The sequence below is a fragment of the Neoarius graeffei genome, chromosome 24, assembly GCF_027579695.1.
Source record: "Neoarius graeffei isolate fNeoGra1 chromosome 24, fNeoGra1.pri, whole genome shotgun sequence".
In the NCBI taxonomy this organism is placed as follows: Eukaryota; Metazoa; Chordata; class Actinopteri; order Siluriformes; family Ariidae; genus Neoarius; species Neoarius graeffei.
The window spans coordinates 57,899,470-57,918,813 of record NC_083592.1 but is presented as its reverse complement, the minus strand read 5'-3'; the positions used below and the strand labels follow the sequence as shown (position 1 = coordinate 57,918,813).

General features: G+C 44.3%; 1 protein-coding gene across 1 annotated transcript in view; it reads right to left on the bottom strand.

The window, feature by feature from the left end:
• dgcr8 (DGCR8 microprocessor complex subunit) overlaps positions 1 to 13,387 on the bottom strand; it is a 29,577-nt gene extending 16,190 nt beyond the window's left edge. The window contains exons 1-11 of the mRNA XM_060907531.1: positions 13,289 to 13,387; positions 11,700 to 12,637; positions 11,077 to 11,239; positions 10,780 to 10,922; positions 10,293 to 10,599; positions 9,828 to 10,025; positions 9,116 to 9,217; positions 8,934 to 9,032; positions 5,534 to 5,616; positions 4,472 to 4,572; positions 4,276 to 4,382 (exon numbers count right to left, since the gene is read on the bottom strand). Of these exons, the coding sequence (XP_060763514.1) occupies positions 4,276 to 4,382; positions 4,472 to 4,572; positions 5,534 to 5,616; positions 8,934 to 9,032; positions 9,116 to 9,217; positions 9,828 to 10,025; positions 10,293 to 10,599; positions 10,780 to 10,922; positions 11,077 to 11,239; positions 11,700 to 12,350 (1,954 nt within the window). The 5' untranslated portion in view covers positions 12,351 to 12,637; positions 13,289 to 13,387. The remainder of the gene's footprint in view (positions 1 to 4,275; positions 4,383 to 4,471; positions 4,573 to 5,533; positions 5,617 to 8,933; positions 9,033 to 9,115; positions 9,218 to 9,827; positions 10,026 to 10,292; positions 10,600 to 10,779; positions 10,923 to 11,076; positions 11,240 to 11,699; positions 12,638 to 13,288) is intronic.
• Positions 13,388 to 19,344: the final 5,957 nt, after the last annotated feature.

Here is a 19,344-nt window from a genome sequence, read left to right as displayed (position 1 = left end):
GCTGTCTAGGTTTTAAGGGCGCTACGGAGTCTAGAGTGACAGAGCAGGAGGCATTAAACAGGGAGAGTAGCTCCTCTGTATCATTACAGGAAGAGAGGACAGAAGAAATGTACTGAGCTTGTGAGACCATGAAAGTGTTAGAGAAATGTAAGGCTGTGGCAGAGTCTACGCGCCTGTTCAACGAGGGGGGCAGTGGAGGGCTTGGACTGAGGTGGGGTAAAGAGGAATCAAACACGATCAAGGAGTGGTCAGAGACTCCAGTGTCAACCATTTCAAGACCAGACACAGAGGGGCCAGAGGATAGGACAAGATCTAAAGTGTGGCCCTTATAATGTGTTGGATCAGAGACAGATTGACAGAGACCGAAAGAGTCAATTAAGTTTACAAATTCTTTAACCATGGGTTTGGTTGGGCAACAAAAATCTCTTCTCATTATCTGTAGCCGCTTTATCCTGTTCTACAGGGTCGCAGGCAAGCTGGATCCTATCCCAGCTGACTACGGGTGAAAGGCGGGGTACACCCTGGACAAGTCGCCAGGTCATCACAGGGCTGACACATAGACACAGACAACCATTCACACTCACATTCACACCTACGCTCAATTTAGAGTCACCAGTTAACCTAACCTGCATGTCTTTGGACTGTGGGGGAAACCGGAGCACCCGGAGGAAACCCACGCGGACACGGGGAGAACATGCAAACTCCACACAGAAAGGCCCTCACCGGCCACGGGGCTCGAACCCGGACCTTCTTGCTGTGAGGCAACAGCGCTAACCACTACACCACCGTGCTGCCGGCAACAAACATGGATATTAAAATCAGATTGGGAGGCCAGAGTCGATAAGAGGTCGGAGAACTCTTGAATAAACAGGCTGTTGGTTTTAGGAGGTCTATAGACAAGAGCGCATAATATAGGAACTGAGACATGGATTTTGAGAACTTGAACTTCAAAAGAGGAACAAGCATCAGTGGGCACAGATTTACAATTAAGGCAGGTTTTAAAAACGGTGGCTATACCCCCCCCACGGCCAGTCAGTCTAGGCCCATGTTTACATTAGACCGTATCAGCGGATCATCAGATTAACGTTTTTAAAACGATTAGTGTGCACACAGCAACACCAATACACGGATACGCTCGGCTCCGCACGCATCCTGCGCTCCAAATCACTCCGCCCTGAACAGCGAGTGCCCTCTGGAGGGTGCGCACTCCGGCCCTGCGCAGCTCACAGAGCGCGCGAGTGACGTGCACAAGCTGTGATTCAGGACTGAGCCGCTGTGTGTGTGATCCCAGCGCAGATCACTTACCACTTGCAAGTGGAAGGATGGCAAGCTTAAAGACAATCATAACTACACAATGGGCAGTATTTGCATCAGTATTTGCAGTATTTTCATACTTTTATACTCTTTAATGAAAGGTGATACAAGGCGGAAGTCCGCGCCGTTTTTCAGCAGTCGCGTCACATGACCAACGCCAGCGAATCAGGAAGGTGGATGTCACAGTGACGTTGTCCAATGAGACGCCAGCTAGAGCTCAGCACAGCGTATCCGCGTATTCTCAATGTTTACACAGCACCGGAGCTGACACGATCTGGATTGAATACGTGGACGCTGGCGGATTCCCGTTTCCCGGCGTTTCCAGGCGGTTTAATGTAAACGGACAGTGCATCCGCGAAGAAAACGAGACAGATACGGTCTAATGTAAACGTAGCCTAGGGGAGTTCAGGAAGCTGCAGTGGGAGGGGCAGAGGTCTCCAAAAGGAGAGATGTCACCAGCAGCTAGCCAAGTCTCTGTTAAAAATAAAAAGTCCAGCATACGAGACAACATAATGTCATTTAAAATAAATGTCTTATTTGATAGAGACCTGGCATTGAACAGAGCGAATTTGGCATTAAACGAGTCCGATTGTTGTGTAGTTGCTGCCGGTGAAATCCTGTGGAGCGTCAGGGAACGCAAGTTTTTAATGTCGGCTCCACCATGGGACGCTCCGTTTACAGGGAGGGGGCGTGGCAACCAGTGGACAGGGATATAGTTAGTGGGAGGCAGAGGAACAGGGAAGTGGCTCGACGGTAATGTCGTAAGATTTCCATAATTTATGCCTCCCTTTCTAAACGCTGTAGACGAAGGAATAAGTTGACGTTGTGGATATTCGGGTGGGGACGACGCCTGAGGATTCCGTATAACAGACTTTGCGACGAGAACCTCTGTGTATGTAGCGAGGCCGGCGAGCGATGGAAAGGTCGACGCACAGGCTGTAAACATCCACATTTAGACGGAGGGATGACGGGTTCATTTTTAGCAGTTCGGCTGGCATATACGATAAGCCCATGGCCACACACTGGGTTAGGGAACACCCAATAGTAACGCTACATAAAATCCACAGCAATCGGCAGAAAAGTTTGAGGCTGCTCCAACTTGCAGCATCAGAACGCTACTTAGCACAAACATGAGAAAGGGGAAACTTAGGCCGAATCCCATTTCACCCCTTGGACCAACCCCTTGGCCCTTCCCCTCCATTTTGCGCGTTCACGTGAAGGGGTAGGGGTATCCCAATCCCAGTTAACGCAGAGGGGTAGGGGAAGGGGTAGGGCTTCTGTACTCCTCCAAACGGAGATTTTCCTGGAGCTGACTCCGAACGAAGGGGTTTGAGTGATTTCCCACAATGCCATGCGGATTTCAGAAAGATGGCGGTTCCCGCGGCGAAAGATTGTCATAAATGTATTTTCTCCATTATTTACGTGTTTTAAGTTGTTATCCAGAGGAAACACGCCGCTTGATTCGCTTTCGAGCTGAGAATGAGCAGCGATTTCTGAAATCCAAGCTGCTGCTAAAAAGCTTTGGGAGTGAGTATTGTTTTCGGTTGCTTTACTGCGTACGTTTTGTTCTGTTATTCTCGCTTTTATTGTTTACATGAGTGTTCTGACACCTCATTCTGTCGGATGTGGTGCACGAAGCGCCAAAGATATCCCATTCAGTGGTGTTAGTTAACAAATCACACCCTGCCAGCAGAGATTTCTGGTTCTGGCTCTGACTGTAGCGGCTGGTCGCAGCCAATGACGCATTTGGTCGCGTTTTGCTAACGTAAACGCTGACGGAGGTACGCGATGACGTATGCGATCGTTGAAGGGCTATCCCAATACGTAGGGGTTGAATTTCAAGCCCTATCCCTTGTAGCTCAGTTTCAAGGGGAAGGGCCAAGGGGAAGGCGGAGGGGTAGAAATTAGAATTGGGATTGGGCCTTACACATGCCTATGCCAAGCAGTCTGAGTTTGTTCACGGCTGAGAGAGCTCGAGTTAAACACACCAATGAATACCAAATTTCTCATGTAAAATCAGGGGCGTAGCTAGGATTTTTCAGGGTGTGTGTGTGTGTGTGTGTGTGTGTGTGTGTGTGTGTGTGTGTGTGTGTGTGTGAGAGAGTGTGAGAGAGAGAGAGAGAGAGAGAGAGAGACACTGACTGGCAGCCCGAGTGCATTCTGTAACAAAAAATAAATTCCCATTGCTAGTTTTAGGCAGCTTAGAAACCGGCTCTTCCATTACTGCTGTTTCTTCCACGTTTTCTTGATGTTGTGTTCTAGAAACGGCACTAAAACTTAGCTTTGAAGCCACAAAATGCAACTTTGATGGAAAAAAATATATAATGAATTGCTTACCTCTCTTCACGTCAAAAAAAGGAGGAAAATTTTGCCTGTTTTGACATGGCAAATTATTAACAAGAGAAAATACTCATAATTTGCAACTAAAGAGACTGCAGCTACACTGGCAGCTTGAACATGCTTTCTAGTGCGATTGTGTTGCGCTTGCACAGAACGGTATCAGTCCTGCGCGCCTTAGCACGTGCACCTGAAGGCGCGCCTTGGGCGCGCGCACATCTAACGAGCTCCGGCACGCACGCCGTTAACAAAGAACACCTGTCTTTAATCAATGAACTATGTTTGGGCTATTTAAGGACCGCGCCCATACGAGGATGATGCAAAGTATCATGCCGCGTCTAGGAACGTGAAAAATCCGAAAAATAAATTTCTCCATTCGGAAAACCGGAGACTTAAGAGTTTTGTCAAATATCCGGATTTCCGGGTAAATCCGAAAGACTTTCATCTATAAATGAAGTTGGATCCTGCGCTACTGTCAGAACCAATGTTGTTGGAAATCAATCACCTTCTGGCCATTCAGAATCCATCATGGGATTAAAGTCAAATCGGAAATTCTTTCAGCCATAAATCATTTTCCAAGCAGTGAAGCGTCAAAACAGTGCAGCAGTGTGTGTGAACACTTACACCATCCGCGTACGCTGTGCTTCCCGCACGTCATCACGTATTCACTCTTCTGGTTCTTCCCCGGAATGACCTCAAACTTGATGCTGGTGTCCCCCATCCCATGATTTCTGTGGACACACGGTACAAAATGAAACGAAAACGGCTCTATGATGCCATCTAGACTCTCCGTGTCCTGCAGAAATGTTAACTGTCCTACCTCTTAAGGCACTCGTGAAGGATCTGGTAAGGTGACAGTAAGCCTGCTTTGTTGGTCAGTTCATACACTCGCGAGTCTTCAATACTGATATGGTTAAAATACTGAAGAGGAAACATGAACCGCTGATCAGTGCTCGATCATTTACTTAAAGGTGGGGTATGAGATTTTTTTCAGGAGTATTTTTTACCATACTGCTTGAAAAGCTCCTCACACCCATGTTGCAAGCAGTACAATAGAAGGTTTGACCCAAAAATGAAATATTTTAATCCAGTCTACAGTGTAAAATAAAGGAAAAACGCCATCCAATCATATCAAGGTACCACCTCAAAATGATTGGATACTGACACGTCAATCAGACTGAAGCCCACGAGCAGCCTGGCCCTTCTGTGTGTGTGTGTGAGTGAGAGAGAGCGAGCGAGCAAGCAGAGCGTCACAGGATTTTCTCAGAGCGCTCCCTCCAAACAACGGGGATTTACATGAAAACGGAAGGAGATATTCACAAAATTCTTTCACAGTGAGCGCCACAAGGATCTCCTGAACACACTGATGTAATTTATTTTGTCTGTAGTGTAAAAAACGAGGTCGCTAGAGCGAGTTAAAAACGAGTGACTTTTCTGTCAGGATTTGAATGGGAGTCAATGGTGCAGCTCGCCTGCCCTTTCCTCACTTTGAGGCTTCTCATTCAAAAACTAAGTCCTATCATGTAGGTAGACACATTGTGTGAATCAGGACAAGTGTGGCTACTACTTTTGAGAAAATTGTGTGTGGAGTGAAAATTAGGGCTGAAAACACAGTTTAAATGAGAACGTTTGAGCTATTTTTCCAAGCTCTCTACACTCTCCACTGGTGTGTAACGCAATAGACACCCATTATAAAGGCTGAATTTCTCAGGCTTTATAAGGGGGAGGAGGGGTGGAGACGCGGGGGGTGGGAGCATGGCGAGGGCGGGCGTGTTTCTTTTCAAAATATGGCTTGCGGGAACCGTTATTCCAAAATCTCGTACCCCACCTTTAATTCACGTTAAATAATACACAGCGTGGGGTCAGGTCGGTGCCGGCGTACCTCCAGTTCGTCCCCTTCTACTGGCTTCTCCTCAGCCGTCTGCTTCACAAAGTCAGGGATAAGGATCTCCAGCGTGGCTCGAGCTGCATGACCACATCCAGAACAAAACGACTCAGTATGCAGGAATTAAAAAAAAAAAAAAAAAAAAAAGATAACATCTCTCCTCAAACAAAACATTCTCAGATTGTTTACAGGGATGTGATTTTGGGCTGGTGAAATTATCTGAAAATTTTTGCCGGGGGTCTGGGGTTTTCTGACTTAAAAATTGTACTAAAATGGCAAGCAAACACACAAGAAAAAACTTGTCATGATTAACAAATTCAAGCCAATTTAATGGTCAACATGCAACTCTGAGCCCCTACAGTACATTCAATGATTCTTAACTGACAAAAAGCCAAAACATGAAACCTAAAAATGTCATTCTAAATTAAATCATCTGCATTAGAATAAATAGAAAACTGTATAAGGAAAAACAAAATTTATACTTTCAATTACTGTAGAAGTTGAACATACCTAAATGTGCCTTTTCAAACAAACATGATGCAACATAAGAATTCATCCACCATTATTTATTAAACTCTATTGCTCCTGGTAGTCTCCCGGTTTGCTTCTTATGTATGGCAACTTCTAGTATTTGATTAAGTTACTGCACACCTTGTTTAGACAGGGTAACAGGATTGACACAAAAAAATTAGTCATGCATAGACTACTTACCAAAACTGAAATTTTTAAGTAAATATTCTCAGATTCAGTTCATTCTGCCATCCATATAAAAGGTGAGAATATGTAGATCCTTGGCAACAAATAATTTCAATAATAGCTTTTGGGAGCATTTATTTTTGTTATGTGATTAATCACAGTAACAGAACTGACAAGCCTCTGGGACAGGTACACAAATTAACAAAACATCGAAAAAATCTCTTTTCTTAATGGCATTTTCAATTTGTGACATCATATGTGACATATGATGTCACAAATTGAAAATGCCATTAAGAAAAGATATTTTTTCGATGTTGGTGTGTGTGTCTATTTGATATGTCCATTATGGTTTCCACAGTCTTGTCGTTGAACATGAAAAAAAGTTTCAATTCCACCTTTGTCTAACATTAAGAATCATGTCTGAAAAAAAGTCTCTTTTCAGTGGAACAGCCATTTTTGCTCATTTTCGACCCTAAAATTTGCTATAAAATACACATTTATGAACCAAAGTAGTCAAATTTTGAAATGCAAGGTAGAACTGATAATGTTTTATTATATGAGATCATAAAAAGGTTTTAGAAATCTCAAAATGTAAACAAAACACGTCCGGACAAAAAAAAAAAAAAAAAAAAAATATACGTTTTCTGTGAAACTGACTCATATACAGAACTGTACAGTGTTCACTCACTTGGATTTTCATATGCAAGAATAAAAATCACTTTTTCACTAAACATTCACAAAAAATGTGTTTGCAATTAACTGGGCTCCACTGTTTTTATCATTTCAACCGCGCATCAGACCCTCGGCCAACTGAAAATGTCTTTCATGCACTTTTCTCCCTCATGAGAATTTTGAAAAGTTGGCAAGTATGTATTATTTGCACCAACATTTTAATATTGAATAAACAAATCAAAATTGTGTATAATTACCTTACATCCACGCTGTGGGAAAAGTTTTGAGCGAAAATTAAAACTAACTTGGAGTGAAAAAGGTGAAATAATCTGTGATGAAGTTGGCAGAGACTCTGAGGTAAAGTGAGAGGAGGCGGGAGGGGGGAGGGGTCAAGCATCACTGCCGCCTCACAGACTCACTTTCCCGGGTTAAACTCCCACCGCTCCCCCTCGCTCTACACCACTCCCCCTCGCTCTACACCACTCCCCCTCGCTCTACACCACTCCCCCTCGCTCTACACCACTCCCCCTCGCTCTACACCACTCCCCCTCGCTCTAGCTTTTGTTTTGTTTTCACTGAGTAACCATTTTGATTTGTAAACTAGAGCCGTGATTTAAACTGCTGTTTCTTCGGATGTAACTAAAACAAACTGAAATAAAAACCGCCCCTTCTTTTCTCCTCAGAAGGTTTAGCCTCCGATGCTAACCTTTTCGCCACAGCTTTCATAGCGTGCGCATGCGCATCCAGGAAGCAACAGATGGCGCGAGGCCCCGTTGCCACGGCAACCTTCGTCACCCCGCGAAAACATACCCAACTGTCGCACGTGCAGTGACGCCATCACCACTCACAGGTTTATTATGGGGAAAGAAATGAGCTGGGTTGTTTTTTCTTCTTCCCCATGTTTATTTACTTTAAAAACACACACACACACACCAAACTGATGATCAGGTGCATCTTTACGCTCGATCACGGAGGCTGCCATCTTTCAACTCTGTTTGAAGCGAGCTTATGTACAGCTATCTAACAAGCGCGTTCATTGGGTGTTACAGAGCGATGGGCCAATCACGTACCTCGTTTCATCTCAATGACGGAATTACTGAAAGTCGGAACGAATAGGATATGAATGCGGATTTTTGAGCGAAAAATCAGAAAAAAATTTTCAAATTGAGGTGAAAAAAGCGGAATTCCGCAAATTCGCGGAAAAATCACATCCCTGTGTTTATCTGAGAAATCCATTTTCTACTGACAAAGTACCAGAACCGCTTCCCCTCCAATGAACCACCAGCCGAGTACCAAAGGTTCCAGCTGTACACTTGGAGCATAAAATATAACTATGGGACAGCAGACTTCCAGTCATTACTGTGTTAAATAAATAAAAACACTGGTCTTGCTGTTTTAGTAAAATAATCAGCGACAGTGAAGGTTAATGCGATGAAGCTGAGTTACTGTTCCATATTCAAATTTGTCAAAGATTACAAACTTTAATTATTTAACTAGAACATAACGGACCTTTTTTCCCCACTTAGTTATATTTAATGTAGTGGAAGAGCCATAAAACAAGTTAGCACCAGTTCTCTTTCACGTTATAGCAGCTATAAACAGTTATTCCATCACCACCCTCTCTTTTTCAAAAAAGACAAAAAAAAAAACCTGAAACATTTATAATTAATTAAAAAAAAATTGTTCATGTAGAATGCTCCCCATACAAGTCTCTGTTACGACTGTTACTATAGAAACAATAATGCATGAGAACAACTCCGTTAACGTAGTGCTGTTATGGAAAATTAATCAACAGCACTGTAGAGTTATGAAATATGGAAAAGGTCAGAAATTTATTTTAAAAAAAGATGCATAAAGAATTGGCATCTTGAATGAAAATTAAACCGTGGGCTGCCTAAAGATTTGGACTCTTAAAAGAAAAGCACTTGGTGTTAAATACAATAATAGAACGACTTAAATTAAAAATACATAAATATCTCCAGAATGACTTGAAGCAGAAGCAGCATGAAAAATAAACAAATTAAAATACCAGCTTTATTCTTGGCGAGTTTTTTGCTACTCGCTGTTCCTGTCCCATATGTGACTCCGTCTATAATAACCGAAGCTCCGAAGGGTTCACTTGGGTTTTCTGGGAGAAAAGAATCAGACAGATGTTGAACACTGTGTACAAACTATACAAGCAATAATGACAAATCACACACGCACACTTACCACATTCAAAAAAGTTGTAAACTGGTCGGACCTTGAGCACACGTTGCATGTACTCGTGTAGGATGCAAACCTCGGACTTTCCGTTAGGGTTGATGACAAATTCTAAAAAGGTAGACATGAGGAGAACAGTGTCTTGCACAAATATTGACACCCCCCTTTAGTCTCAGCACAAAGCAGCCCATTTGTCAGCCCCCCACCACTATTCATCAGCCTGTCCCACTGTGAAGCATGGTGATGGTAGCATCATGATGCAAAAATGCCTTTCATCAGCAGGGAATGGGAGCTTGGTTAGAACTGAGGACCCCAAAATAACACTGCAGTGTTTCAAAAAACTAGAAGTGTGTTAGGTCAAAGCCCACACTTCAATCTGATAGCAGATCTGCGGCAAGACTTCAAAATCACTTTACGTCAACAATCGGCATTCAGAATCTTAAAGAACTGGAGCAATTCTGCAAAATAAATAAATAAAAGAGTAAAAATATCAAGATCCAGATGTGCAAACTGGATACCACATGCATCCCTGAGGAGTTGTGGCTGAACATGGTTCTACTAAATACTAAACCACCACCCCGCCCTCCCAACCCTCCCCCATGTGAAAACTTATGCATTTAACAGATTTTTTTGGGGTACATCAATAAACTGTAAAACGACCCGAATCTCTTTGAATTCTAGGTTGTAATGAATTAAACTAATCAGTGAGCTTCCTTTATACCTTTCTTAGTGGGCGCGTCCTGCACCGACAGCGTGATGAGCTTCTGATTGGCCGGGAGGATGGGCCTCTCAGACTCCGCCTGCTTCCTCTTCATGTCCCTGTTGAATTGCCGTCGCTCCGCCCACGTGCGGAACTTCTTCACCGTCACTTGCTCAAAGTCAAAGCACTTCTCCAGGTAGCTGCGGAACTCCTCGATGTCTAGCGGGAAGGAGGGAGGGTTCGAGTATCAAAGTTCAGCTCATATCCATGGCGATAACAGATGCTTGCAAAACATGAAACGCAATCAAATCCAAAACATGACAGACTAAATCGCTTGAGAGTCACCTCTGACTTTTGGTTAATTTAGTATATTTTTTCAATTCACTGATTAGACGCACGGCAAAAAACGGAAAGATTCGACCATGGTGCTGTTTAAACAGATGAAACACTATGTACATGAACACCACCGACACTTGAATCTCTTACCGACTGACTCGTCCTTGCACACCTCCACCTTGGCTTTGACCTGCCCCAGCGCTCCCTGTGCAGTCTCGCCCCCCTGGCCGTCTTTCCCCTCAGGCTGGCTGTCCATCGTGTCCAGGTTGGACTCGTCACATGCTCCCTCTGGAGCTGTAGAATCAGGCTCCTCGGTTATCTCCTGGGCGTCTCCGTCCTCGCCGTCTTTGACAGGAGACACGTTGGGCATGACTTCTCCGTTCTGCTCCCTTTCTTCTTGTTCCTTCATTTTTTTATAGTGCAAACATGGTATGCTACTGGTAGGAGGGTCGTGTTTCTGAAACACATACGTATTGAGAGGAAAATAAATATACACACGCAAGAAGGGAGGTGTCTGAAAGTTTTGGCACCCCCATTGTTTTATTTTTACATAATTACATGACATCTTACAAATTCAAACAAATATCCATCAGTCACACAAACTAAACTGCAGTCTTGACCCAGACCCGGCGTTTACCCTGATGCTTCCAGTTCCAAGGAAGTAAGGTCTGGACCAGGTCACGACTCGGGTCTCCCGGTGGAGGTAGACTGGAATGCCAGAGTTATGGAATGTCATGATCCATCCGTCAGGAAGAGGCTCTGTAGGTGGACGCCCTCGACCTGCACCAAGAACCCAAAAACCCTCTAACACTTTTACAACTTACAAACATGATAACGATCATGGCGGGGGGGACGACACCTCCACAACACACTGGGATTAAGTAGTTAAGCCACAATTCGATTTAAAGTTAAACTTTAAACTGAAGAGACTCACTCTTGAGAACAGTCTTAATTTTGGTAATCATGGGCTGGACACCCTGCTCCGTATCAGACTGATGATCGCTGTCTGCTGCGTATTTATCCTCGGCCAGACGCATCTTCTTGGGCACTGGCATGCCTTCCTCTAACAGCGCATCTACATCATTGTCAAAGTCATCCTGGAAGAGACGAGCGATTACAGACAGGAGGAAAAAAAAAAACCCAAATAATTTAATTAAAAAAAAAAAAAAAAAAAAGAATCCATGGGGCTGATCCAGCAGACTCTGAGCACAAGATCTCAAGAACACAATATCTCAGTCCATCCTCGGTTTATATCGCTAACGTTGGAGTTGTGCGCGTGCTGTAAGCTTGACCTCTAGGGGGCGGTATCACATGCGACACACATTAACGTACAGGAAAGGAGAAACACAAAAAAACAGGTTTCACTGCAGCAGAGAGAATGGAAAGAATGTTAAGGATGGATAATATGCAGCAATATTACTCTAAAACATGTCTCATGCCACCTTATTTCCCTGAAAAAAAAACAGCATCTCGCATTCATTAAACCACTTCATTCTTTTCGGTCAAATCTTCAACTTAGTTTTGCATTTCATAAACACAACGAGACACATCGTGTACCTCGTAGGCATAAATGTGGTCCTCGTCGTTGGCCTGCTGCTGCTGCTGCACGATCATCTCTGACGTGTACTCGCTCTCCTCTCCGTCCTCCGCCTCCAGGAAGTTCTCGCTGAAATCCTCCAGCTCATCCAGCACAGCGAACTCAACCTTGTTCTCCTGCTCAGCCTCAGGTTCTACGCTCATGTCTCCCTGTCCCGTTCCCTCTCCTGCACTACCACGCGCCTTCCCGTTCTCTAGCTGCTGCTCGTCTATCTGACCCTGCCCTGTGTATAACACTTTTCTGTCTTTGCCCTTGCTGCCGCCGCCGCCGTCTCCTCCGAAGCTGACGCTGATCTTAACATCTCGGAGGAGCCTAAGGTCAGGGAGGAAGGAGGTGACAGGGGGAGCGTGGCGCCCAGTGCCTGGGCACAAGTCGCCATGTAACACACGACTGCTAAAAGATGCCGAGCCCTTGGTGAGGAGCGGAACATCGTTGTCCTCGGCCGGCGCCAACGAGGGTCCATCACCGCCGGAGCTAACGTCCATTTCCTCGGCGTCACTGGACGTTTGCAGGGGAGGTGGTGGAGGAGCTTTACATTTACCGTTTCCTGACATTTCATCATTAGGAGGCTCCAGAGGGAGAGGAGGCACAAATTCACCAACATCCATCATCCAAACAATAATAATATATATATAACGAACCCTGTTTAGAAAAAAAATCAGTCTACCTTAATTAAGTGCTAAAAACTAAATCAATCAAAGCCCAAACGTACACCTAAAAACACCACATGGACATAAACACTTGGTTGCTTGAGCATGCTAAGCCGACTACATTGTTCTTTTCATTAATGTAGACAGCTTTTTAGAAATCACTGTCTCAATTATTGGAAATCACAATGCATTCAGCTTAAACCTTTGCCCACGTCTAAACACGGTCCATCCTCCAAAACGATGGTCAACTGAGGAGAAAAACACAAACAAACAAACATTACAGAGCAATCCATTAAAACAAAAACACCTCTACAACTTAATGTTTACACTAATCATTTCCCCACCCGAGGTTCACATTTTTAAAAAGTGCAAATACACCAGCCTTATTTCTTTTTTTTTTTATTTACAAATTACAGACTAGCCCAAGAGCACTTTTCATACATCACATTTACGTACTGTTATAGTAAACATAAGTATTATGAATAAATATTTGTTCTACATCATTCACCTGACCAGATAATCTGCATTACATAAAATTGTTATAAATGCAACTTTTACATTAACAAAACATTTGCATTGATCATAAAATATCTTCTGATGAAGCATACAAACACAACACGCTAATTTAAGCATTGTTGAAAAACTAGCATGATCCTAGCTCGGGCTGAATCCCAAATCGCGCCTTATTCCCTTTTTAAGTGCACTACATTACATTTAAACATATTGTTTTACACATCCTATGAAGTGAGCTGTATATTCATTAGGTAGCCATTTGGGATTCAGCCACACACGAGCCAACAGGCAAAAGGCACGACTCGAATTTTACATTAGAATAAACAAATATTAGAAGAATTGATTCCCAATATTGTGTTAAATAAATTCGATGTAAATGTTCCCACCTGTTTAAATAATAACTATTTCAAAAATCTTCATTAAATAGCGCTATTTCTTGTTTTTTTTTCAAGAGTCAGCCACTTGCCCCCTCCTCTCTCCGCCATGTTCTAACAACCTCACCGTTTTGCTGCCCTTGCACCCGCCTCTTTGCCGGTGTCTCTGCGTGGTGGATTGGCTGACTCTTTTTTAGTACTTGATGGTGATTGGCTGACGCTTTTCGCTGTTCCATAGTGATTGGCTGCCTGCTCTGAGGCGATTGGATGGAGTGCCGCCCCCCCCGTCGAGGGATACTCCGTTGACTTCAGATGAAAGTGAACTTATAGCACAATAATAGAAATAAACATGATTTCATAACGGCGGCACGGTGGTGTAGTGGTTAGCGCTGTCGCCTCACAGCAAGAAGGTCCTGGGTTCGAGCCCCGGGGCCGGCGAGGGCCTTTCTGTGCGGAGTTTGCATGTTCTCCCCGTGTCCGCGTGGGTTTCCTCCGGGTGCTCCGGTTTCCCCCACAGTCCAAAGACATGCAGGTTAGGTTAACTGGTGACTCTAAATTGAGCGTAGGTGTGAATGTGAGTGTGAATGGTTGTCTGTGTCTATGTGTCAGCCCTGTGATGACCTGGCGACTTGTCCAGGGTGAACCCCGCCTTTCGCCCGTAGTCAACTGGGATAGGCTCCAGCTTGCCTGCGACCCTGTAGAACAGGATAAAGCGGCTAGAGATAATGAGATGAGATGATTTCATAACAAAATAAAAAATGTATACGAATAAACAATTGATTAATGAAGATAAACTTTTAATTTTTGCCCCCAGACTATCATCAGGTCCAACATATGAGGCAATTTATCAATGTTCACATAGTTCATATGGTAACTATCAGTGAAATCTATAAATACTTTGATAATATATTTATAATAATTCTGAGAAACTTGTATATTAAAAGGTTCAGCGTGGTGAAAATGAAGAAACAAGTGCATTCCTTATCCTGGATACACTTTTGGAGCTTTCTTGCCATGTGCCTGTGACTGAGCACTGACTGCATTTCAGTATAACACGGCTGCAGCATAGTGATGAAAGTAAAATACAATGCAACAGCGAATTACATTCACTCCTAATGTAAAGTAAGGGTTTAAATCTTGAAAAAGCAATCCACTGATGAGGAGATAACGTCACATTAGTGCAAGCCATGGCCTAAAGGTTCAAGAAGCAGCTTTGGTGAATGAAGGAAGGGATTGGAAAGTGCTGAATGAATGAACAGCAGTTTCGCCTCCTTCTACATCCATGGCTGAGGTGCCCTTCAAGTGCATATCCTGGACCATGGACCAATTTCATATATATATATATATATATATATATATATATATATATATATATAGTGCTCAGACTGGGGACTCCATTGTGCTACTGGGGGACTTCAGTGCTCACGTGGGCGACGACAGTGACACCTGGAGGGGTGTGGTTGGGAGGAACGGCCTCCCCGATCTGAACCCGAGTGGTGTTTTGTTATTGGACTTCTGTGCTAGTCACGGTTTGTCCATAACGAACACCATGTTCGAGCATAGGGGTGTCCATAAGTGCACGTGGCACCAGGACACCTTAGGTCGGAGGTCGATGATCAACTTTGTAGTCATTTCATCTGATCTCCGGCCCTATGTCTTGGACACTCGGGTGAAGAGAGGGGCTGAGCTGTCAACTGATCACCACCTGGTGGTGAGTTGGATCCGCTGGCGGAGGAGGAAGCTGGACAGACCTGGCAGGCCCAAACGTATGGTGAGGGTCTGCTGGGAACGTCTGGCCGAGCACTCTGTTGGGGATGTCTTTAACTCCCACCTCTGGGAGAGCTTTTCCCAGCTTCCGAGGGAGGCGGGGACATTGAGTCTGAGTGGACCATGTTCTCTACCTCCATTGTGGACGTAGCTGTTCGGAGCTGTGGCCGCAAGGTCTCCGGTGCCTGTCGTGGCGGCAATCCCCGAACCCGGTGGTGGACACCGGAAGTAAGGGATGCCATCAAGCTGAAGAAGGAGTCCTATCGGGCCATGTTGACCTCCGGGACTCCTGAGGCAGCTGACGGGTATCGGCAGGCCAGGCGTGCTGCAGCTCGGGCAGTTGCGGAGGCAAAAACTCGGAACTGGGAGGAGTTCGGGGAGGCCATGGAGAAGGACTATCGGTCGGCCTCGAAGAAATTCTGGCAAACCATCCGGCACCTCAGGAGGGGGAAGCAGTACTCTGCCAACACTGTTTACAGTGCGGGTGGGGAGCTGTTGACCTCGACTGGGGACATTATCGGGCGGTGGAAGGAATACTTTGAGGATCTCCTCAATCCCACCATCATGTCTTCCACTGAGGAGACTGAGGCTGATGACTCAGAGGTGGACTCGTCCATTACCCAAGCCGAAGTCACTGAGGTGGTTTGCAAGCTCCTCGGTGGCAAGGCACCGGGGGTGGATGAGATCCGCCCTGAGTATCTCAAGTCTCTGGATGTTGTGGGGCTGTCTTGGTTGACATGCCTCTGCAACATCGCATGGCGGTCGGGGACAGTGCCTCTGGAGTGGCAGACTGGGGTGGTGGTCCCTCTTTTTAAGAAAGGGGACCGGAGAGTGTGCTCCAATTATAGGGGAATCACACTTCTCAGCCTCCCAGGGAAGGTTTACTCCAGGGTACTGGAGAGGAGAATTCGACCAATAGTCGAACCTCGGATCCAGGAGGAACAATGCGGTTTTCGTCCTGGTCGCGGAACACTGGACCAGCTCTATACCCTTCATAGGGTGCTCGAGGGTTCATGGGAGTTTGCCCAACCAGTCCACATGTGCTTTGTGGATCTGGAGAAGGCATTCGACCGTGTCCCCCGTGGTATTCTGTGGGGGGTGCTTCGGGAGTATGGGGTTCGGGGCTCTTTGCTAAGGGCTGTCCGGTCCCTGTACGAATGGAGCAGGAGTCTGGTTCGCATTGCCGGCAGTAAGTCAGACCTGTTCCCAGTGCATGTTGGACTCCGGCAGGGCTGCCCTTTGTCACCGGTTCTGTTCATAATTTTTATGGACAGAATTTCTAGGCGCAGCCAGGGGCCGGAAGGAATCCCGTTTGGGAACCACAGGATTTCATCTCTGCTTTTTGCGGATGATGTTGTCCTGTTGGCTTCTTCAAACCAGGACCTTCAGCATGCACTGGGGCGGTTTGCAGTCGAGTGTGAAGCGGCTGGGATGAGAATCAGCACCTCCAAGTCCGAGGCCATGGTTCTAGACCGGAAAAGGGTGGCTTGCCCTCTCCAGGTTGGTGGAGAAGTCCTGCCTCAAGTGGAGGAGTTTAAGTATCTCGGGATCTTGTTCACGAGTGAGGGAAGGATACAGTGTGAGATCGACAGGCGGATCGGTGCAGCCTCCGCAGTGATGCGGTCGCTTTACCGGTCCATCGTGGTGAAGAAGGAGCTGAGTCAAAAGGCAAAGCTCTCAATTTACCGGTCGATCTACGTTCCGACTCTCACCTATGGTCATGAGCTTTGGGTAATGACCGAAAGAACAAGATCGCGGATACAAGCGGCCGAAATGAGTTTCCTTCACAGCTCGTAACACCACCTGATCCCACAACCCTTGTTCTTGGTGATTCCACTGTAAGACAATTAAAAGGTTATGAGATGATTATTTGTTGTCTTCCAAATGCATCCATCTCTGACACCAAAGACAGCATTTTGAAACTCATGTCCGAGCATAAAACTATTAAACGTATTGTTGTGCATGTGAGAGCAAATGATGTTTTCAGAGAACAGCTGTTCGTCCAAGATGATTTCAGAAAACTTTTTTCTGAGCTCTATAAGACTGGAATTCAATCTTTTATCAGTGGCCCACTCCCAGCGAGAGGAAGTTTTGCTTTTTCTCGACTATTCAGTCTTAACACCTGGCTTGGAAAAACTTGTTCTTCATTTGGTATGAACTTCATAGACAATTTTAATCTTTTTTGGAATCGTAGAGAATTTTACAAGCCAAATAGCACTGAACTCAGCTGGATTGGAGCCAAAGTCTTAGCAGAGCACTACAAACTTGCAATCTTTTCTCAGCCTGCACCGAGGAAAACAGTTGATAAGATGTCGCAGACTGACATAGTTACAAAGCCTAAACAATCATCTTTGCAAGTCGTCATCAAGGACACACAAACATCTGACTTGCAGACCTCCCAACATTCAAGGACAGACGACTCCACTTCTCCTCAGATGGATTTCCCAAATAGCATGAAAAAATTGCTCCCAATGGCTACACTCTCTTTTTCCAGCCCAAATCTGTCACGACAAGCAGTGTACCCAGTTCATCAAAATTGTGTTCGTCCAGGACTTTCAGCTGGCTACAAATCTTTTTCACCATCCAAAAGATACATGTCATCTCCAATCCTTTCACCCTCAAACCAAATGGAACATTTAGAAAGTCTTGTTTGATGTACTCTGGGTCCCTGCAAATGGGTGTAGTGTTGAAAACAAGCTGGGACCCGATGTTGACATTATTCCTGTGTTGATAAGAAACAGAAAACATAGAGCACATTTAACCCTGGGGTGAACCAATCTAATCTCCTTCCTGTTTTAAAACAGCATCAGAATGCACAACCAGATATTACTTCTAGAATTTCTGTAAAGCTAGCTCTTCTGAACATTAGATCACTTTTAAACAAGTCATTTTTAATTAATGATCTTATTTGCAAACACAATCTTGATGTTTTGCTTCTAACTGAAACCTGGCTGGATCAAGCAAATAGTGCTACCACCCTTATTGAAGCAGCTCCCCCAAATTTTAATTTTTTGAATGTTACCCGACAAGGGAAAGGTGGAGGGATCGCAAATATATTCAAAGTCTCTTTTCAATGTAAACAATCCTCACTTGGTGATTTTATGTCCTTTGAACACTTATGTGCACTTGTTACATGCTCTCCTAACATATTATTATTAACTATTTACAGGCCTCCGAGACATTCAGCCAAAGTCTTTCTTGAAGAGCTTGGTGAACTGTTATCAGTCATTTGCTTAGAGTTGGATTGTCTTATTATATCTGGGGATTTTAACTTGCATGTAGATAATACTGATAACATTTATGCCAAAGAACTACTTGCAATTATTGATAACTTTAACCTAGTACAACATGTACAGGGGCCGACCCACTCTCGTGGTCATACTCTTGACCTCATCATCACAAAGGGTCTTACTGTGTCTAATACTGTTGTTGACCTGGCCTTATCTGATCATTTCTGTGTTTTCTTTGAAGTTTCTATGTCTCCTCACATTCAGAATAGCTCAATGACTATAGGTAGGAGAGTCATAAAAGACAACATGTGCTCTTTTTGAGCAAGCTCTCTCTCAGAACTCAACCAAAATGTCAGACTCTGTAGATGATTTACTGGAATTTTTTAATTTAAATATGACCCAAATTATGGATGATATTGCTCCATTCAAAATAAAAAGAGTCAGTGATAAGCAGAAAGCACCATGGAAGCAGTACCCGGCTGTTAAACTGCTAAAGAGAGGATGTAGAAAGACTGAAAGAAAATGGCGCAAATCTAACCTTCACATCCATTATCAAATCCATAAAGAGATGCTTTGTAATTATAATTATGAAATTCGTAAAGCAAGACAGTCTTTCTTCTCCAACATCATCAGCAGGAATATGAACAATGCCCGTGTGCTATTTTCAACAGTAGAGAAGCTAACTAATCCCCCACCACAATTAGCACCTGAACTTCTCTCAGTTAATAAATCCAATGAGTTTGCATTCTTTTTCAAAGGTAAAATTGATAAAATATGGCAGAATATTTCTCATAATATATCTCAGTTGCAAAAAATTGAAAAACTGCAATCACCAATGACACAGATAGATAACTTCAACACAATGTCAGAATTTTGTTTGATTGATTATGAGACTCTTGAAAAAACTGTACAAAATCTCAGTTCCTCAACATCTGAACTGGACATTCTGCCCACCAACTTTTTTAAGTCTGTTCTTCATCTTATAATTACAGATGTGCTTCAAATTATAAATACATCCTTGGAGACTGGCGTTGTTCCTGTGTCCCTAAAAAAAGCCGTTGTAAAGCCCCT